Source organism: Musa acuminata, chromosome BXJ3-8 (assembly GCF_036884655.1).
Source record: "Musa acuminata AAA Group cultivar baxijiao chromosome BXJ3-8, Cavendish_Baxijiao_AAA, whole genome shotgun sequence".
In the NCBI taxonomy this organism is placed as follows: Eukaryota; Viridiplantae; Streptophyta; class Magnoliopsida; order Zingiberales; family Musaceae; genus Musa; species Musa acuminata.
This window is the reverse complement of record NC_088356.1, coordinates 46,922,257-46,941,659: the sequence shown is the minus strand read 5'-3', so window position 1 is coordinate 46,941,659 and position 19,403 is coordinate 46,922,257. Positions and strand designations below refer to the sequence as shown.

The 19,403-nt window shown below is 40.1% G+C and overlaps 4 protein-coding genes and 1 long non-coding RNA gene across 9 annotated transcripts; 1 reads left to right on the top strand and 4 right to left on the bottom strand.

Annotated features, from left to right (window-relative positions):
• Window positions 1–3,535: 3,535 nt before the first annotated feature.
• Window positions 3,536–4,664, top strand: LOC103996067 (arabinogalactan protein 41). Its single transcript, XM_009416879.3, has 2 exons — window positions 3,536–3,844; window positions 4,336–4,664. The coding sequence occupies exons 1-2, from the start codon at window positions 3,730–3,732 to the stop codon at window positions 4,440–4,442; spliced, it is 222 nt and encodes a 73-aa protein (XP_009415154.1). The 5' UTR covers window positions 3,536–3,729; the 3' UTR covers window positions 4,443–4,664.
• A 1,138-nt stretch (window positions 4,665–5,802) lies between these two features.
• Window positions 5,803–8,561, bottom strand: LOC103996068 (ubiquitin-conjugating enzyme E2-17 kDa-like). 2 transcript variants are annotated; one of them, XM_009416880.3, is made up of 5 exons: window positions 8,427–8,561; window positions 8,218–8,302; window positions 7,275–7,402; window positions 6,554–6,658; window positions 5,803–6,147 (listed from the first exon to the last, which is right to left on the bottom strand). In XM_009416880.3, exons 2-5 carry the CDS (start codon window positions 8,285–8,287, stop codon window positions 6,004–6,006), a joined length of 447 nt encoding a protein of 148 aa, XP_009415155.1. In that variant the 5' UTR covers window positions 8,288–8,302; window positions 8,427–8,561; the 3' UTR covers window positions 5,803–6,003. The 2 variants fall into 2 exon arrangements, with proteins under 2 accessions (XP_009415155.1, XP_065021189.1); XM_065165117.1 differs by lacking the exons at window positions 8,218–8,302; window positions 8,427–8,561 and adding an exon at window positions 7,895–7,937.
• Window positions 8,562–8,970: 409 nt separating this feature from the next.
• Window positions 8,971–12,628, bottom strand: LOC108953655 (uncharacterized). The gene is made up of 4 exons (XR_001979515.2): window positions 11,128–12,628; window positions 10,834–10,958; window positions 9,406–9,459; window positions 8,971–9,283 (listed from the first exon to the last, which is right to left on the bottom strand). It is a non-coding gene; the product is annotated as an uncharacterized LOC108953655 (long non-coding RNA).
• Window positions 12,629–13,307: 679 nt separating this feature from the next.
• LOC103996070 (F-box/kelch-repeat protein At3g61590) lies at window positions 13,308–15,724 on the bottom strand. Of its 4 annotated transcripts, none has more exons than XM_065163180.1 (3): window positions 15,269–15,724; window positions 15,050–15,189; window positions 13,308–14,769 (listed from the first exon to the last, which is right to left on the bottom strand). In XM_065163180.1, the coding sequence occupies exon 3, from the start codon at window positions 14,749–14,751 to the stop codon at window positions 13,543–13,545; it is 1,209 nt and encodes a 402-aa protein (XP_065019252.1). In that variant the 5' UTR covers window positions 14,752–14,769; window positions 15,050–15,189; window positions 15,269–15,724; the 3' UTR covers window positions 13,308–13,542. The 4 variants fall into 4 exon arrangements, with proteins under 4 accessions (XP_065019252.1, XP_009415157.2, XP_065019251.1 ...); XM_009416882.3 differs by having other exon boundaries at window positions 15,106–15,189; XM_065163179.1 differs by having other exon boundaries at window positions 15,106–15,724.
• Window positions 15,725–16,583: 859 nt separating this feature from the next.
• LOC135644052 (acidic endochitinase-like) lies at window positions 16,584–17,641 on the bottom strand. Its single transcript, XM_065161441.1, has one exon. The coding sequence runs from the start codon at window positions 17,605–17,607 to the stop codon at window positions 16,711–16,713; it is 897 nt and encodes a 298-aa protein (XP_065017513.1). The 5' UTR covers window positions 17,608–17,641; the 3' UTR covers window positions 16,584–16,710.
• Between the last annotated feature and the right edge of the window lie 1,762 nt (window positions 17,642–19,403).

Below are 19,403 nucleotides of genomic sequence, written 5' to 3'. Positions count from 1 at the left end.
GGGCTTTAGAGGAAAAAGAGATAATAAATAAAAAAATTAAAAGTTTGAGGCATGTTATGAGAAAATAAAAAAATAACATACTAATTTTTTTTACTTAGTGATATGATTTGAGATTTCTATGCTTTATAAATATAATAAATAACATACTCATATTTTTTACTTTTAAGATTAAAATACATGCTTCCTAAAATATAATTTTCATAATGTTCTACAAAATTTTGGTTTACCATGCATAAACATCAATATCTACTTTAAATATATTTTGTAGCAAGAAGGCATGATCCTTCAATATAACAAGATAAAATATTCTAGTGGACATGAATATGAGACTAAGTTATGGTAATAAATATGCATATAATGATTAGAAGTAACAGTTGAATTTTAATCATTGTTAAGTAAATCTCAAAATTTGAATAAGTTTTACCATAATTAAAGTAGGAAAGTTTGAATTTTAAACGTCATATATATGAAGGATAATAAGTTACTTACGTATAAATGGAATAAAAAAATAAATAAAAATATAAATCAAATATGAGTGTTATATTAAAAAAAATATTAAGAGACATAAGTGAAACTAAAGAATAAGTTCAGATTAAAAAATATCATCTTTATCAAACCAAATTAGACTCAATTAAAGTTGTTGAAACCTTATAATTATATTAATAAAAGAAAAAAAAAAACTTCAAATAAAGTCCAATGGGATTGAGCCTAGACCTCAATGTAATCTCTTAGGTGTCTATCTTATTTTGGCCTCATCCTCTTTACCAACTTATAACTCACGACTCTTTTTTTTTTTTTACTATTCTCTTTTTTTTTTTTTAATGGAGGCTAAGAAACCCTAACTCTAAGAATATTAAGATAAGAAAAATCCAATTCTTCCCTTCCCTTGTTATATCTAGGATTTTAATTTTATAAATTATAAATTATTTTTTTAACTACAGTATCTTAGAATTGAAATTAATATTTAATTTTTGGATATATTTTGTATAACTCTCTTGTGGTTCTAAAACATCTAGTATGATTTTAATTTGAGATCGATGCACAGAATTATGAGTATCCCAATCTAAGATACTTAGGATCTTTTATTTTATGAGAAAGATTTTTATTCAAGTTGAATTAACCCACTTTGGGATATAATTATGCTCTATCGTTTTGATATATTTTAAAAAATTCTCTTATGGTTCTATGAAATTTGGAATTAAGTGAATATTATCTATGTGCACAAAATATACGGTTTATAAGTTCAGATAATTCTAACCCAATTTCAACAGAATATAATAAATGTTGGTAGTTGAATTAGGAGAATACTTTAGCCTTCAAATAATTCTATTTTATGCTAAAAATTAGTTTATATTTAATTCTCTATCTTCAAGTTTTTTTTATAAAATTTCATGATAATTCAATATCGTTTGATCAACTAAAATAGTGAAGTAAAATTTCTTTACAGAAATTATGCGATGGTTTAAGTGGTACCAAATAGTTCATTGATTATAGAGTAAATTGTTAACAAATCAATGGTGAAATTTAAATAAATTTTTAATTTGAGTATAGTCTATTTCATTAGAGATTTTATCAAAAATTTTCTATAAACTTTGCTATGAATTATTATAAATCAGTAATTCAAGACACATGGTTCTTAATTAAAGCATTGATACTATACTCCTAATTTGATAGATGTGCTACTCCCTAGCACATTCAATCATTAAGGAATATGGTCATCCTCAACATCTTTAATTTTGAGTTAAATCAAATGAATATAAGTTTAATTTACTGTAAAATAATGATAGTATAAATTATCATATTCATAGTGTATCTTAGAAAACATATTTCAAATGATATGATTGTCACGAGTTAGGCATGAGCTAAATATAAATTTATATATTTTACAAACATAAAAATATATAAATTATGATAAAAATATATTATATAAATATATATATGATGATATACGGTATGAGAGTGTATATATTTTTATGACGTGTAATGCGAGAGTTCATGAATATATTGTGATGTGAAATGCACGTATATGCTATGACGTGTTGTATGGGAATGCACATATATATTGTGATGTGCGATGTGAGAGTGCACGTGTATATTATGATGTATAGTGTGAAAATACATACATATATATACATATACATATATATATATATATATATATATATATATATATATATATATATATATATATATATATATATATATATATTATGACTTGTGGTGTGTAAGTGGATGTATATATTATGATAACGTGTGATATAAGAGTGTCCATATAAGTCCATGAATTTATTATATTTTATATATGTAAATATAAGCATTTTGAGTTATTTCAATATAGGATTTTACCTCTTTATTTTGCGTATGTTATGTGGTAGAGTTATGTTTGCTAAAGAAGAATGAGGTGTTTACCGTTAAATATCTTATGTTGATAATTGTGAAGCATTATATATATGACATGATATATACTCACCTAAATAAAACTATAAATGCTTATACTTATTAAGTAATTACTCACTATAAATTCTATTTTATAAGTAAAAATATTAATACCGCACCGAAGTGATTAGATAGGAAAGTGAGCATGTGTGAGCACATGCTAGTACGGATGATAACCTATGAGTATTTATATGTATATAACCTTTGGACATATTGCGTGGGTGTTTTTTTTTTGTTAAAAGTTATAATTATTTACAAATGTCAAAATCATTGTATATAAAGGAACACTATCATTTTATTTGGTAAATTAGTATGTTTTACTTTTGATAATAATAAAAGAACCAAAAAATAATATCCTACTTTAGCCATGCATGTATGGTATGGGTGAGACGAGAGTAGAATATCACACTAATAATGACTCTTTTTTTTATTAAATAATCATTCTACCTCTATCGGCCATCACCCTTCGCTCGTTGATCACCCTCCCCTAACCGCTTGTGCCACCTCGTGTGGGCTAGCCCCACTGGTTGTCTCTGCATGATCACATGCGCCTTCATGCATGGGCTAGCCTCGTCAGTCACCTCCCTCCATGTATAAGTTGGCCCCATTGAACGTGCTTATATCTCTGTGCGAACTAACCATATCGGTTGCCCTCCTCAATGTGCATAATGCCCCTAGGTCAAGAGGCGAAGGTGACTAAAACTAGCATGAGCACTCATACCCGTGTTCGCGATATCCCTAAGCCTGATGAGGGCATAAGAGCTATGACAATGTAAGAAGGAGAAAGCGGTAAAATGTTGTTGGATCCAACGAAAATAAAAGTAATTTTTTTTTTTTTCATTTGGTTAAGGACCCTCGATAAAAAAAAGAAAATTTTAGATTAAGAGGTTGTATGAAAAAATATCAAACTTTTAAGTTTTTTTAAATTCTATAAAAAAATTATTTCTCTTCGAAAAAAGGTAATTCCAAAGTGATTTATTCAGCAACTCCCTACTGAACCAACCAACAAGCACACCCCCTGGGCGGACGACAATTCTCTCACCATCAGATGGCGGGGCCCGCGGTGAGTTATCTCCCTGCGACCACAAATAGGCGGGTGAATAACAGAAATGGGAGTAAAGAAATATAAAGGAGCGCAAGGAGAGACAGGGAGAGGGTTCGGTCACTGTTTGTTAGGGTTTCGTTCGCCATTAGCCTCCTCGCTTCGGCTCTGCTCCTCGTCGACGTGAGCGGGAGGGACCGCAAGGCGTTTCCTTTGTGTTGCATTGTCGGAGAGAGCGAGCGAGGAGAACGATGGCGGCGACTTCGAAGGTTTTCCTGGGTTTGGTGGCCATTGTGGCTTTCATCGTTGCGGTCGCCTTGCCGGCTGTTCAGGCCCAGGCCCCGGCTCCCGCCCCTGCCAGTGATGGTCCGTTCTTCTTTCTTTTCCTTTCTTTTCCTTTCTTACACGGATCTCATGCTTGTTTGTTTCGTTTTCGTCCCAGATTTGGCTCTTTAGACGGTAAAGTTCTGATCTTTATTGTTGTTACCTTGCTCCAAGGAAGTCTGTTCATGTTTCCTTTGCCAAATTCCTGCCTTTGTACGTTTCTGTTAGCTTAGCAGTCTGGAGGTGGTCAAATACATTGTTTAATCTCACCTACAAATCCTGTTGGTTTAGCCCTCAACACGTCCTTATAGATGGAGATCATCTTGGAACACAAAAGAAGCAACTTTGAGAACTACTTGATCCTGAGGCTCTTGAGACAATAAGATTAGAACATTGAGACGTTGGTAGCATATGACGAATCCGTTTGTTCCAAAGCACAATCCCCTTTTGGTGGTTTATGGTGTTGCATAGTAGAATCATATTACCTGGTGCCCCTTTGGCCAGTTGATGAACTACTTGTGCTATTTTTGCAGGGACATCAATTGACCAAGGCATTGCCTATCTACTGATGATGGTCGCTCTGGTCCTCACCTACCTCATCCACCCCCTGGATGCCTCCTCCCTCTACAAGCTCTTCTAGATCGTCTGCACCGAGCAATGAAGAAGGTTGATGTTGGGAGAGGCCAGGGGACGATGGTATTACTGTATTCTTGTTGTGGTCTTCTTTTGTTGCTTTGTATGCATGTGGACTGGTCAGGGAGTGGGATCTGGACCTGTGGTTGGATCTTTCTTTTGTAGTAGTTGAATTGCTTTGAGTAGCAGCTTTGTTATTGCAAATTTTTTTGCCGGTGCCTTTTTATTATGCTCAATGCCATCAAAAGGTCGTAGTTCTTGTAGTCATTTGCTGCAACCTATTTATTATGTTCAGATTTAAGAGATGCTACAGCTACAGTTTAGGATTATGGGCTATGCCTCTGATCCTTCGAATACAATTTATTTAGGCTTGTGTTCTTCTCTTGAAGAGATTCTCACATACTTTCCGGACAATCCTGATTTGGTTTCATATCAACAAATAGTTCTTGCATGAGTCTGATGCAAACAATGAGATGTTCAATTGAGTGGCAGAGGTATATGATCGTTTCTTTGTGATAGTAGTAGTCTCTGGCTGAGGGTTTTCACTCTTGCAGCAGTGTGCAAGACTTGGAAATATAATGGGGATGTACGTGTGATGTTCATTATTCCTCTCATGACAATAGGGCTCTTGGTCAGGCATGACACTGCTGCAGCAGTGACTGAGATGTAAAATGTCTTAGAGATGTCAGCGTGCTGCAGCAGGCAGCAAGTGGTAGTGGACAAAGTATGTTGTCATTGCATGTTCCGAGTCACATGGTGGGGAACAGAGGGAGCAGAGCAAGCTTCTTCAATTTACCATAGACATACTTCATCTACCAGGAAATATCTCCAAGTCATGAGGTAAGTATGCCTAGATTGACTAGTACCAGTATCAGTCACAAGAATAGGGAATGATAATGATTTCTATCTGTGGATATATCCTCCAGTTAAGATGCAGTGTGTCGTCACGAGGTCAGAAGTTATAAGCCCCAGTTATGCATGTTTGGGCGGAAGGATGGAAATTAAAACATAGAGGTAACTACTCCTTTTCTAATCTTAAAATGTTTGGTTACGAGGAAATCAATTTTCTTCTTTGATTACATGCCCATCTTGGTGATGATGGCGCAACTCTTCTCCTGCTTCCACTTTGGACTCGAATATATTTGGACAACATTGACCACTCTACCTACCTATAAAACTTGCAACTATTGATATGTATTCTTGCATCAATCTATATGGTGTATACAGGCCAAATGCATCGAGTCAAATGACTGCTAAAAACACCGAGCAGCACCAATCATTATCTTACCAATCACCAACCATGACATCTTTTTCAATGAAATAAATCAAATGACAGTGCTAGCAAGATCATGTGCCAAGAAACAATGTGTTCAAGATTCAGATATAAATTTTTCATACCAACAATCAAACACATGTTCCCTGAGGGGTTTGTGGAGGCTTTCCTTCCTAACCTTCTAATAAATTACGGGAAGCAGGCACAGATCATTTCAATCTCCAAATAAACAGACAAGAAGCAACCACCACACATAACAGAGAAGCCCCCCATCAACCGTCTCTCTAAGACAACATTAGCCCATTGCATACCTCTGGGTCCAGCTCCTTGCAGTGGTCTCATACTTGGTCCTATCTGTCTTGTACATGTGGGCGATCTCTGGGACCAATGGGTCATCTGGGTTTGGGTCAGTTAAGAGGGAGCAGATTGACAGCAGCACCTGTAAGAGAAAGGAATTGTTGCTGTGATCCCATTTTGTAGAAACAATGATGTAATTTCGGTAAGACAGCAAAAGAAACAACAAGCACATTCATGAGGCTGTGCTCTATGTTTCATGAAGCAATCACCTATACTAACTAATAGGCTTTAGTAAAAATTCTGACCAACTTGGATCCTTCCTTCTCACAGTGCAGACAAATTGAACCAACTGGCCAATAATGTTTATGCATCTATTGAGCAGAAAGGACTGGCCAAGACATGAATATAGCAAAAATAATTTGTACTATAGTGATGCTAAGTCACCTGCTCTTACTGGCATCACCAATATGACTAGCATAGTGTAAATTGGATAAGCAAGAGAACCCAACTGTTAAAGGATAATTGATGCAACGAAAAGAAATAGTAACCTTGGAAATAGTCAATGCAGGACTCCATTGTTCTTTTAAGATGTCCAAGCAAATGCTCCCATTGCTGTTAATATTTGGATGGAAAACCTTTGTCTTGAAAGCAACCTGCAGAAGACTCAATAAGTTGGACAAATCATAGAATCTACTATTGGACGCTCATCCATACATGAACATGTCAACCAGAATAACAGTGTTATGATGTTTACACGAGGATTCAGAATGTGCAAACCCATAAACTGATGTCAATGGATTTCATCCAGAAAAAAAAAAAAGAGCCTATTATGAAAAGATGTTCCATGTGTTTTATCTTCAGGAATAAGTGGAGCCACATACCATACATGGCCCAGGTTTTGAATGTGAAAAGATTATTCATGATTTATCCAACAGAACTTAAAAGGAAAATAAGCATAAAAGAATATCATGACCCACACAAGATCATGTTACTATGATTAACTAAAAACCTGGTGTTATGATTATATATTATATTCCATATGGATTAAGAAAAATTAGCCAGCAGCTAAAGTATGGCTTAAATAATTCAGTTGAGCACAAGCTCCAAACTTGGTCCAGATTATGATCCACACAAGTTTGTGCCACCATATGGAATCTGAACCGATACATAACATGGCCTAGCTTGCTGAAGAATGGATCAGCAATTTATACTGTTGAACTACAAAGAGTGAGCTCCCATCAAAGGCAATTTATTTTATGCCAACATTACCTTAGGTGGCTTAAATGGATAGTCTGGAGGAAAGTGGATAGTGACAAGAAAAACTCCCCCTGCATATGGACTGTCTGGTGGACCCATTATTGTTGCTTGCCAATGGAACATGTCTTCAGCGACCGGTCCTGTGAGAAAACGAGCCATCAGGGTAGTAATTTAAGTTAGGCTTGTCATTTGATACCTTATACAAAAATTAATTCAGGTTTAAAACAAACACATGAGATTGGAAAGTTTACCCACAACCAACCAAGATTGCCGAACATGCTAGCAAGTCAAATCTACAGGACACTCAATAATTTTACTAATGACAACATATGCTTTCAGCCTTATCAGTACAAGTAATTTTCTTTTTATTGCACACCTTAATACTAATGTTCCATCTAGGTCTCTACTTAATGACAAACACTTCCCATACAACGTGCATCTTTCCCATGAATATAATCTACCTTAGTATCCAACAAAAATGATCTAAAATAAATAAATGGAATTAACGATCATGAGCAACTTTACAAGAAACAAAAAGAAAAGTAAAACAGCAAAAAAAGAGATATCCATGGCATATAATTGCATATCTTAAGGTCACTAATATGATTAGCAAGAACTATATCAGGAGGCACCATAAACATTTCCTGAGAACTTCACCATCCTTTCAGACCGTATGACTCGAGATGCAAGCAATGAATATAGTGTACAGAATTGGATGATAAAATAGAACGTATACTTCCTTTGATAGGCATGCCAAACCTACAAGACTGAGCAAAGCAAGCAGCTCAAATATAAGTTAATGTGAGGTAGTCTCGACGGCACAAACAACTGCGTGTTCTCAGCCTAATAAGATTCCAACAAGCTATGACTATTGCACAATTGGATTCAGATATAAAAGTGAGGAGAAATATCAAGGAGCAGATTGATATACGAGGAGACGGGAGATTGGAGGCACCTGCGCTACAAGACGTCGGGGGGTCCCGCTGAAGATCCTTCAGCTCCTTGATGATACGCCTCGAAGCCATGGATTGGGCGATGACCTAATCATTGCCCAAAAAAAAAGCCACCACAAATCGATCCAAATGATTCAGAAAGAACGCGAAATCAACAAGGGAGAGGGAGATCCAACAGGAGCGATTGCGGAGGAAGAGAGACGGGATCTACCTAATTCAAGATCAAGAAGGGAAAGGAGATCGATCGAACGAGAACGATTCCCTCCCTCCCTCTGCGTCGCGGTCGGACGAGGAAAAGGGAAAGGGAGAAGTGAGCGGCGTTCGCACGCAAGGGTCGATCTTAAATACCAGTAGTGCTTGATGACACGACTTTGCACACAACAACCGACGGCATGGCCCCCATCAAACGGCGCGAGTCAAGTCGTGCCCTACGGAAACGTTGTGTTTGACCGTGTTCAAGACGCGCCAGGAATAGGGGTGGGCACGCTGCGGTACCACAGAGTCGCCCGTCGCAACCTGTGGCTCGGCCAGAAGCAACATCTCAAACGTGTTTGAACGCGCCGGGAGGGCGACGTCGCCACGCTGCTGTACCACAAAGTCCAACTTGTGGCTCGGGCGAGACGCGGGCAAAGGCAACTTCTCAAACGCGCCTCAACTTACGGACGCATCACGTCCCCTCTTTTCTAAATTTGGACGTGTGAAAATATAAGAAACAAAATTAAAAGTACGAAAATTCTTCCTATACAAAGAAAATATAAAGCAAATGGGCTTCACATATCTTGACAAAATGATTTGTCAACCTTCTACCTTACATTCCAAGGTTACAAATTCAGTTCAGCAAATAAAAATCTTTCAAACACCAATCTTAGATCATCCAAGTTCTTAAACGAACGAACAAAGTTTTACCATATTCACTTATTTACAGAGAAGGCAGCAACAAGAGTGGCACAGTTGTGTCCACCATCAAGACTTTATGCACAAAATTCAAGTTATGATCAGCCCAATCTTGAATTCTTGGCCGAAGAATGAAGCGTTTCTTGTGACTTTTGTCCATCCATTCTGCAGGTCCTGCAAATTACAAGTACATTAATTTCTTGTTGCTGTCAAATACTGCAATTCTACAATTTATAATTCTGGTTTTACACTGGTTCACAGAGAATGAGGATTTCAATAAGTCGATGACAGCCAACCTTCATTAACAAGAGACGCAAGATTATCCTGTCTCACCTCATGGCATAAAGATCCTGCAAACCACAGGAAAGATCCAAAAAGAAAGGCATGCAATCAACATGGCAGTCGAGAGAGACCATATATTCTGTGGAGAATTTTGGGCAAGAGACCGGTGATGCTAAATCTAACAAATGCTTTATGAAAGAGTTAAAAGTTATGCATCTTGCAGTTAAAACGAACATGTTAAATTTTCAATTGTCATTTCCTGCTATGCAGATTTCATTATGTAACAATTTATAACATATTACTGACTCCCAATGTCTGGACTAGAAAAGAGGGGCCAATCTTTTTCCAGTCCAGTGACAAATATTTTTTGACGTTTGCCGCAGTGAAGAATCGGCTCCTTCCATAGTTGCACTTGCTACTCACGTGTTTCCTATACTGGCCGCGGACTAAAAAGAGCATAAGAAAGGTAATAAGATAAGATGCTTTATTCAACTTCTGTAGAGTGAAGACATTTTACATGATTAAGAACAGCATAAATCTTGAATGCATGGTCAAGGTCTCAATTCTTGATATGGTACCGGTACCAGTGTGATACCAGTACTCTGTAGGGTCATCTTGGGCATCCTGGTCAAGTGTTAAGCTTCAATTATGTTTGGTAATCAAAGGTAGCTTTTCATTTTTCGCTTTATTTAGGAGTTCTAACAAAATTAAGAAGTGGATTGCAGATTGAACCTTTATCAATAAGAGACTCATTCGATACAAAAAATAAGCCCTGCAACTGGTTTTTAATTTGTCATTGGAAAAAGAGCAGCTAGCTTCTGCCTTCCCCATTAATCCTTCTCTAATCTTTTCTACTCCATCCTTTCTCTTCACTTTCTTTTTTTCTCCTAATACCATCATCATGGTACTTTCTTCATATTGCTGAAATCTGAAACTGGTTCAAGTCATTTTTTGATCATATTAACCCCTGATTGGTAATGTTTCATCCTAAAACTTCCCAGCAAAGCTCAGGAGCACAACCCCAATGACAGTTGGTATGTTATGCTGGTTATGCTCATACACAGGAAACTGAGATTATTACCCTACAAATGTACTTATTATTCCCAAAGTGTAAATTAGAAGTGAAGGAGCCTACAGATTGTAGTGCAGCCATCAACTTGTGTCCACCACAACAATCATAAAAATAGTCAACAACCGTAACTTTTTTCGATCAATCAAAATAAACATGTCAGTTTATTTCTTATTTGGCCGAAGCAGAAGTGAGAGGTGTCTCTGAGATGAGTGATTTCTTTCCTAATCAACACATGCTCAACACAAGAACCATACAAAATCCCAACTCATAAATTTAGGTTGGAAGCAGATTGTGATCATTACCATTTTCTGTTCCTAATCAACATAAACAAATTGAAAATCTTAGAGAAGTTAGTGGTTTGGGAGATTACGTGAAGTAGGGTTGATAGTTGAAGATGTGAGGCAGCTTAAAATCCCCCAACCTCTGCAACTGAGTTGTACTTCACTTAAGAATCAAGATTTTTTGCACTTTGGCTCTTAGATCGAAATGCTCCAACTTGAATACCTCAATCAAAAATTGATTTTTTTTGTCAGAAAAAAAAATTGGACGAAGAACGTTAAACAAGAAACACATTTCGTAGACATAATTACACCATCAAACAAATCGATTTGTCGCGCATCTTTCAAGAAGAATTCTAATTGCTACCAGATTTACTCGATGTTACCTGAAGTGGAGCTAAGATCTCAAGACGCATCTTCGTTGGAACGAAGAAGAGGACCTCAGGCAATGGGGTGTTTTGGGTGGATGCGGAGGGCTGTCTTGGAATCTGACGGTGAGGTTTTGTTTTAGTGATTCGAGGGTTTTATCGAATTCCTTAAACTGTTCGGGTCGAACCGGGTTCGTCGCCTTGGTAGGTCGGTTCGGGCTGCCCGGTTCAACAACTAGTGGTTATAATTCTGGTCTCGTGACAAAACCCGTAACCCATTGGCCTCTTTCCCTCGCGCTACAGCTCCCTCGAGTTCACCGGAGTCCGGTGGACGGTCGCCCTCCTAACGACGTGCATATCCCTGCGCTTCTCCTCCCTTTGCCTGATCTGTTTGATCTGATTTTGATTGCAAGATGGCATCTTTCCCCGCAGATGAGGCAAATTCGTGGGGGCAGATTAGAGGCGTCGGATGGATTCTTCTGCTCGTTATCTTCAAGCTTCGATCTTTCCTCTCTTTCCGCGTTGGTGCAGCTCTGCTTCTTCATCACTGCTGCTGTATATGGACCAAGAGGCTGGAACACTTCTGTTCCATCTTCTTGCTTACCCCTTCGAAAAGGAACTCCTTTCAAGTGCATTCAGTAGTTGATCAAGTTTGTCAAACCTGACCCAAAGATCTAGGACAAATGTTGAGTGGGCTGCAATTGGTCCCCAGCTCTGTGTCTGGCTCTTGTTCATATGCACAAGAAGAAGTCATCTTTCTGAACTTGGTTTGGATTCATGCACAGATGAATGGTGCATTCATCATCTCAGTACACCATGCAAGGAAGAAAAGGAAAGAAATTTACTTTAAACATGGAAAAGGACAGTCTGTGGAATGCTGAATGGAAAGAGACTTACAGTCTCAGCCACCAGCTGACATCCATTGATCAGTAATTGGTAGTTGCCTTGGGCTCCACTCATAATTGACACACAAGAAGCCAGATGTGGCATCAGATTTCACTGTCTTCCCTACCAGATCTTTGCCTGCAGTGTCCTTGATCAGTAGTTGGTAGTTGCTCTTCATATTTCACTGTCCTCCCTACCAAATCTATGACAGATCTTGTTGGCAGAAGATATGAAGAGCAGAGAAGAAAAAACCTATTTCCACCTCAAACATCTACAGTGTCCTTTTAATTTGCCTGCTCTCAACATTTGATCTTTCATGGGGCAACTCACCACCATGCATCATATGGATTTGGAAAAGAAAGAACACCTGCCAGATAACTTATGGGTACTCTGTTCCTTCCTACAGAAAATTGCAAATCATGTCAGAGGGAACTTGAGCTGCTCTCTTGCAATTAGAACTATTGCACAAGGGTGGATAAATCAATGTCAGCCAAGGCATCATCCATTTGAATCTTGGCTGTCATATCTTCCAAGAAAATAAACAGGAGAGGAGTCAGCCTGCTATGGCCTTGAATCTTTACAGGGTTACACAAGCCCCACATGACATGTTGCAAACATTGTCATCATGTGAGCCATTGATTTTCCATGTTGCATGCAGAGCTGATGCCATCAATCTAATTATCATGCAACTGGAAACATATGCAAATGGAGTGTGCAAGTCATTCATAACTCACCATGAAATGTATCGACATTCATCCGGTATACGATCAATTTTTGATAAAAATAATGATCGTTTGGAAGACGACGAATAAAGTTCAGTGAAGACAGAAAAGTTGCTAATCTATAGAAGAGATATGCTAATGGCACAAACTTGAAGCAGCCTCCAAGGTGTAACAGAAACATTACTTTAAGCTGCACATTTTGAGACATTAAAGCAGAAAGCTATGTTCCTTGTACAGCCTAGTAAATATAAAGCAGTAAAGGAGGATAGAAATGTAGACAAGAACAAAGCTACAATTTGATGCATGATGTAGACTGGATTAAACGTCTGCAACCCTGATTCTTCTGGGACAATGTTCAATTTTAGCTACTGCAATGAGAGCCACACAGGAATGCTTTCACTTAATGGGGACCTAAAACAAAAGCCCTGAAGGTAATGCACCTATCACCACTGAAACAACAAGAAGACCAAAGACAAAGCAGATGGGCACAAACAAGTAAAAAGAACTCCAGAAAGGGAATTAAGGGCAAATTCTGCTACTGATTACTAACAAAGCCAGCAAACATGAGATCCAGAAGAAAGCTCAAGATGATAATGTTTGAACCCTTTTTCTTTTATAGGAGAACCTGTCGTTTTAAACACTTGCCATTCCATATGTCACTTTGTGCCATCACATGATCAAGATAAAGGAAAAAAAGAAGAGAAAACCTCAAATAACACGACACATGATTTTTCTGTACCAAGAAACCAGCACCTGAAACCCTACAAAAATTTAAAGACGCTTTAGCAAACTGTAACTCGGTTCCAACACTAGAGAACAGCAGAGATCAGGAGACCATTTCAAGCCGAGGTTCAAAGCAGAAACCGGTAAAAAGCTGGAGAGGGAATCGTTTGGTCACAGGGCACTTAGCAGACCATTTCCACTGCTTCTGGCTCATGTCAAAAACAAGCAAAGCTGTAGCCCCATAGCTCTGTATAAAGATCAAGTCCTCGGTACCGCTGCTCGCAAAGACATCATCCAACTCACCAAACCCCTGGAAGAACCTGTGAGGCACACGAGCAACCTCTACCCACTCTCCTGCATCAAGTTCCCAAATGCCAATCCCTTTGATGATGTCCGGCTTGTCATACTTTGCAATTCCACCAACCATCACTAGTCTTTCTTTGAGGTTGATCAGCCGACCGCAGGTGAGGGAACAGGGTACCGGTATGGTCACCTGCATCGACGAAACATGTGGTGTTGTGGCTGAGATATCATACATCATCAGTCTATGTCGGAGGTCAGCATTTCCCACAACACCGGTAGAATGAATCAAACAATATAGTACTCCATTGCAGATCACACTTTCATCACCTCCCCTCCATCCAGACAAAACCGTATTTATGGAAGATTCCCATGACTCACTCTCAGAATTGTATGTGTGAATGGAGAAGTCCCACTGTGAAAAATCATCAGGCACCTGTTTAGATTTGATGACAACTATCGTATAACGGTGAGAACTTCTATCTACAGAGATGGCAAGAGAACTGTAATCAGGGAAAACAACACCCGGAGGCTCCAAAATCCTTTTCCAGTCTCTTATAATTGGGTTGCAAACAAAAATACGGCTCCGAGTATCGTTGTCCATGAAGCAAACTAATCCATTGGAAGAAGAAACGAACCAATTACTTTTCTCGATACAAGGGAGATCAATGTTATACCATTTCCGAAGAACCGGATCATATGCGTAACCTGTTGCAGCCTCATTAAAGGTAAACATGAAGTACCATGGCTTCTGTGGTAACTTGTTTGCCCATATAAACCTCATCGAGTGGATGATATGATACCAAACTTTACACACAGATGCAGCCCTGATGACGCTTGCAATGGGCAGAAAAGAGAATATTTTCTCTAAAACGTCATCAGGAAGAATGCTGTCCAAGGAAACCATAGATACTGTCACTCGATTGTTACCCTCAGAGACATGTTTGCGCTCGATATCCTTGCTTCCAGAGTAGCTAGCAGACAGAGATTCCCATGATTGGTCACTCTCCATGAGAGAGGACAAATTGTTCTGTAGAGAGTGGAATAAGAACATGAAGGATGAAGCATTTCATATCTAAATACACGTTATTAAGACCAAGCAGTATGTAATATGGATGCATCGAAGTGAATAAAGTCAAACTACTAGTACAAAAAACTTGATTACTAGAACCAGAAAACACAAGAACAATGTCAGGAAAGAGGAATCTATACCTAAAATGCCTCAGAATTCGAATGAAAAAGATCTATAAAAAAAACATCGGAAAAGAAGAGGTCATAGGACATTTCACAACAAAGGTACTGAATTATACATCAAATTGCCAGCAAATGTTGGGTGTAAGCCATATTGCCAACGGGGGCAAATCACCTCCAATTCAAGATCAGCATCCATGGTTGGGCCAGAAGATATTGGAGACAGGAATTGGGATATTCATTCCCAAGCAAATATTACCTGTTCACGGACGGCAGGCAGAATTGAAAACCTAGAGACAAGGACGAGAAAGACAGGATAAACAAGCTTCGAGCCATACCGCTGCAGAAGAAGAAAGAGACGCCAAGATCCGATCTTTTCGGTTCCGCTCGGCCCAAACCCCCAACTTTCCCTTATTCGTCCCACCAAAATATAACCAGAGCTCCGAGTAGGGCGCGGTAATGGCGGAGAGAGGTTGTTGGCACGAACCGCTTTTGTTCGCATCCCACCGCGGAAGGGAGAGCGGGAGTGGGAAGCGGGCGGCCGTGCGGGCTTCCGCAGTACTTATCTTACAGCTTCTGATCCGGCCACAGAAAACGACACCCAAAAGAAGCAGCTTTGCTTCGGGATCGAGATTGACAGTCCCCAAGAGATAAAAAAGGAGCAAAATGAAACAGTCCTCTCGGCTGCTCGAAAGCAAACAACCAAATAGACAGGCAGAGAACACCAAACGGGAAGCGGATTTCTTCAGTGCCGTTTGGTTTCAGCGCAGCGAGCGAGAGAGAGAGAGAGAGAAAGGGGTGCGCGTGATGTGTGTGTGTATATATATATATATATATAGATAAATATTGTTGAGACCTAAACATCTCTGACCAGAGCAGAGGATCCAACTTAGCGCAGCTTCGTACACACCACTGTGAGGAGTTGGTTTTTCTTGCAAGCTTTTCCCCGACCTTTTGACGTCACCATTCCTTGTCTGATCCTCCAAAAAGCCTGCACCTTCGTCTTCTCAACCTTTCATTAGTGTTCTATAAGGTTTCTGACATGGATGCATTCCACTGATTCTGGTTCGGAAGAACTTTTAACAGCATCATGTTGGTTTTCTCCTTACCGAGTTCTGAGACCCAACAAATCTGCCCATTAACATGACTGTCTGTGTTTTTCTTGTATTTTTGTCTCACTCAACCTTTAATTTATGATTTGCTGCTCACCGCAGAAAGGAATACGAAGAAGAGCTTTGAGAATACATAATTCGATGTGATCAGTCCATGGAATATTTTTATTATATGAATATTTGGTGAATTTATTATTTACGCCAATATCATAAGACACCCTTTCATTACACCTAACCAAAGTTTCATAATCGACAAATTCGGGTTACTAAATTTTCAAAAAAAGAATCGAAATTGAAACAGGACGATTTCGATTTTTTTAATTTAAAAATAATTTAAAATAAAAAATTATAATTTATTTATAATTATTTTTTAAAATCTGAACTATCGTTTTGAGAATTATCGATTTTAAATTTCAAAACTCCAATTCGATTTAGAATCCACTAATTATCGAACTGATTTGAAGTTTTAGTTCGAGTCCAATCGATTCCAACCGTATTCCAGCGAGCGCCGCCTTTGATTTCAATCGTTTCACGGGACGGCTTTATGCAATCTTTATTTTATTGGGACGCATCGTCACATCAATCTGGAACACGTTTCTATCACCGTCCCTCCTTATTCATGACCTCGTAATCGGAAGCACACTTATAGTAGTTAGTACATCGCCATCTCAAACACTGCTCTTCACTTTCTCGCCGTACCCGCTGTTGCGATCGTAGTATCTGCTCCACAGCATGATGCCGCCGTAGTTGGACGCAGTGTTGATCGCCGGCAGCACCTGGGAGGTGAGGTCGTCGGGAGGGATGTACCCGCTATTGGCCGCGTCCGGCGAGGCCGGCAGCCCCAGGAAGACGATCGACGACGACAAGCTCGACGTCCACGTCCCCCATGCGCTGCTCAGGCCGCTGACCCCCGACGAGTAGTCGCAGCTGGGGTTGTTGTAGAACTGCACCCACACGTAGTCGAAGAGCCCCGTCTGCAGCGCGTTCCCCAAGGACTGGTCCGGGAAGGGGCACTGCGGCGCCGCCGAGAGGTACACCTTGGTCCCCGCCTGGCTGCCCAAGTCGGACAGCTGCTTCGCCAGCTCGTCGTAGTGGTCGGGGCCGCCATGCTCGATGTCGAAGTCGATCCCGTCGAGGACGGCGTCGCCCAGCGGGCGCGAGCTGGACGAGCCGCCGAGGTAGTTGTCCCACAGATACGTCGCCACGCTCGCGGCGTCGTCGGAGGAGGACAGGGAGTAGCTGCTGGAGTCGCCACCGAGGGAGAGGAGCACCTTGATGCCCTGAGACTGGCAGGCGCGGATGTCGGAGCTGAGGCCGGTGCAGGTGCCGGAGGGGGGGTCGCAGTGGCCCGCCAGGTTGAGGACGGGGGTTTGCCCGTTGCCGAAGGTGGTGAGGAAAGCCAGCATCACGTACGAGTAGATGCCGGTGTTGCAGGTGTCGGCAAGGCCGCCCTCGTTGCCGTTCTGCCCCCAGTACACGGCGATGCTGCCGGCGTGGGAGCCGGCAGAGAAGGCGAAGACGAGGAGGGCGACGAGGAGGAGGGAGGAGAGGTTACGGGAGGCCATGGTGGATTACCTGTGACGATTGGCGAAGGCCTCGTTCATGTTATATAGGGAAGGAGGGTGGGATGGGACCTGCACCAGAGAAGAGGAGATGACAGGGGGAGGCTGCGCTTTGGGATGAAGACATGAAGACTTTGACTAACTGTTGGATGACTCTTAGAAGAGGCGCTCATCTACTCATCATCTTTGCATCGTATAATTTATTTGTATTGCTGTAGTGTTTTTCTGTAACTCATGTGCTTAAGTGATTTCCAGCTTTCTTTGAGGTTAAGCATGAGAAGAAACGTATCCTCGAAGTATATAAAATCTTACAATCTATTATATTTCTGTGGCGCGCTCCGCCGCGAGCAGACTTCTTCGAGTCTGCTTCGCGAACGGTTGACACCGCCTCATTCACGCCTTCATTTATTTGGTCTTCCTCCATGGTCGATGCACCAGCGACCAACTGAGACAGTCGACTTGTGAGGGATCGAGTCGTCTCTGTGCAAACATCGTCATGGCAATCGACTCAATAAATCTGACTTTAACAGCTACCCAACATCTCGGACTGAGACGGAGTCAAAAGTAAACATTGATTGGCTCCGAACCTTACTCACATGTCACACCATCAGAACCTAAGTTAGCACAAAAAGGTTATTGGAGTATATTAATCGCCACTCCTTTAATTCTTCAATGCCATACTCTGTTCATGTTAAGTCCTTTGATCTTTGGCTTGCAACATGCGGTGAGCGAAATTAATGGGGGAAGAAAGACGTGTTCGCCTTCTTCAACCCTGCTTGCACACGGTTTCCGCTGCGCCATGGGAACGACCACGAACTTATTAGTCTTCCTCCATGGTCGACGCACCATCGATGAGTCAATTAATGGCCGGCGCCAGCTTAGCGGATTTCCTAATCGATTGTGACTCCTCGCCACTAAGCTAAGACCAAAGAAACTCACGAGGATCATCATCTTTGCTCTATGACTGTAAATTTCACACTCGAATATATTTTAATATCACGATACGAATTTTGATTGAGATACAGTTAGTCTCAAAACCTTAAGCGATTAGGAAAGAGCCAACTTCGTGTAAGGTTTATTATAAGTATTAATCCTGGCATAAGGGTTTACATTAGAATTCCAACACAAACAGAGAGAGATGGAAGTCTCCCAGGTCATCTGAACCTTCTTAAAATATTAGGGTGACCTCGGAGCTTCGTTGATGACTAGTCCTCGTCAAGAACAACACGGTCAAGAGTTGGTAGTGGGTCATGATCTACGGAGGAGAATACGTATAGGCATCGACATTGTGTCGTTAGGTTTGGGACCCTTTTCCTCCAGCTCAAGTCTTTAGAATAAGATGGTAATCCAAGTGAAGATTTCGTCAATCTCCATCCCATTTATTCTTCCATGTCTTATTCTATTCATATAAAGTTCACATCATCCTCATTTTTCTTTCTATTAGAAGATCATCTCATCGTCTAAAGTCTATACATATTAGAAGATCCTCATAACAGATAAGATTTCTTCAACTATACGAGAAAATTTTACTGATCAGATAAATCCTCTCTTCTTACATGTATAAATAGATATTGTATTCAACTAATTGAAGTGTACTTTATCATTACATTTCATTTTATCAGTATCAGAGCCCTTGCGTTATAGCAAGATTTCTCTTCTCTTCCTCGATGTTCAGCGATAGCTAACTCACCTTCTATCAGTATCGCCACTAGCATGACAACATCATGCTTGCGAGGCCAATGAGGAGTAGATCAACGAGATCCTCCGTATCCACCTTGTCTGCTACTATACCTTCCTCT

Coding starts and splice junctions, on each gene's coding strand:
- LOC103996067 (XM_009416879.3), top strand. CDS start 3,730: ATGGCGGCGACTTCGAAGGTTTTCCTGGGTTTGGTGGCCATTGTGGCT. Junction 3,845..4,335: donor TCCCGCCCCTGCCAGTGATG/GTCCGTTCTTCT, acceptor CTATTTTTGCAG/GGACATCAATTGACCAAGGC.
- LOC103996068 (XM_009416880.3), bottom strand. CDS start 8,287: ATGGCTTCGAGGCGTATCATCAAGGAGCTGAAGGATCTTCAGCGGGAC. Junction 6,659..7,274: donor ATCCATTTAAGCCACCTAAG/GTAATGTTGGCA, acceptor AGTCTTCTGCAG/GTTGCTTTCAAGACAAAGGT. Junction 6,148..6,553: donor CTGCATTGACTATTTCCAAG/GTTACTATTTCT, acceptor TTTCTCTTACAG/GTGCTGCTGTCAATCTGCTC.
- LOC103996070 (XM_065163179.1), bottom strand. CDS start 15,129: ATGGATGCTGATCTTGAATTGGAG. Junction 14,770..15,105: donor ATGCTGATCTTGAATTGGAG/GTGATTTGCCCC, acceptor CACTCTCTACAG/AACAATTTGTCCTCTCTCAT.
- LOC135644052 (XM_065161441.1), bottom strand. CDS start 17,607: ATGGCCTCCCGTAACCTCTCCTCCCTCCTCCTCGTCGCCCTCCTCGTC.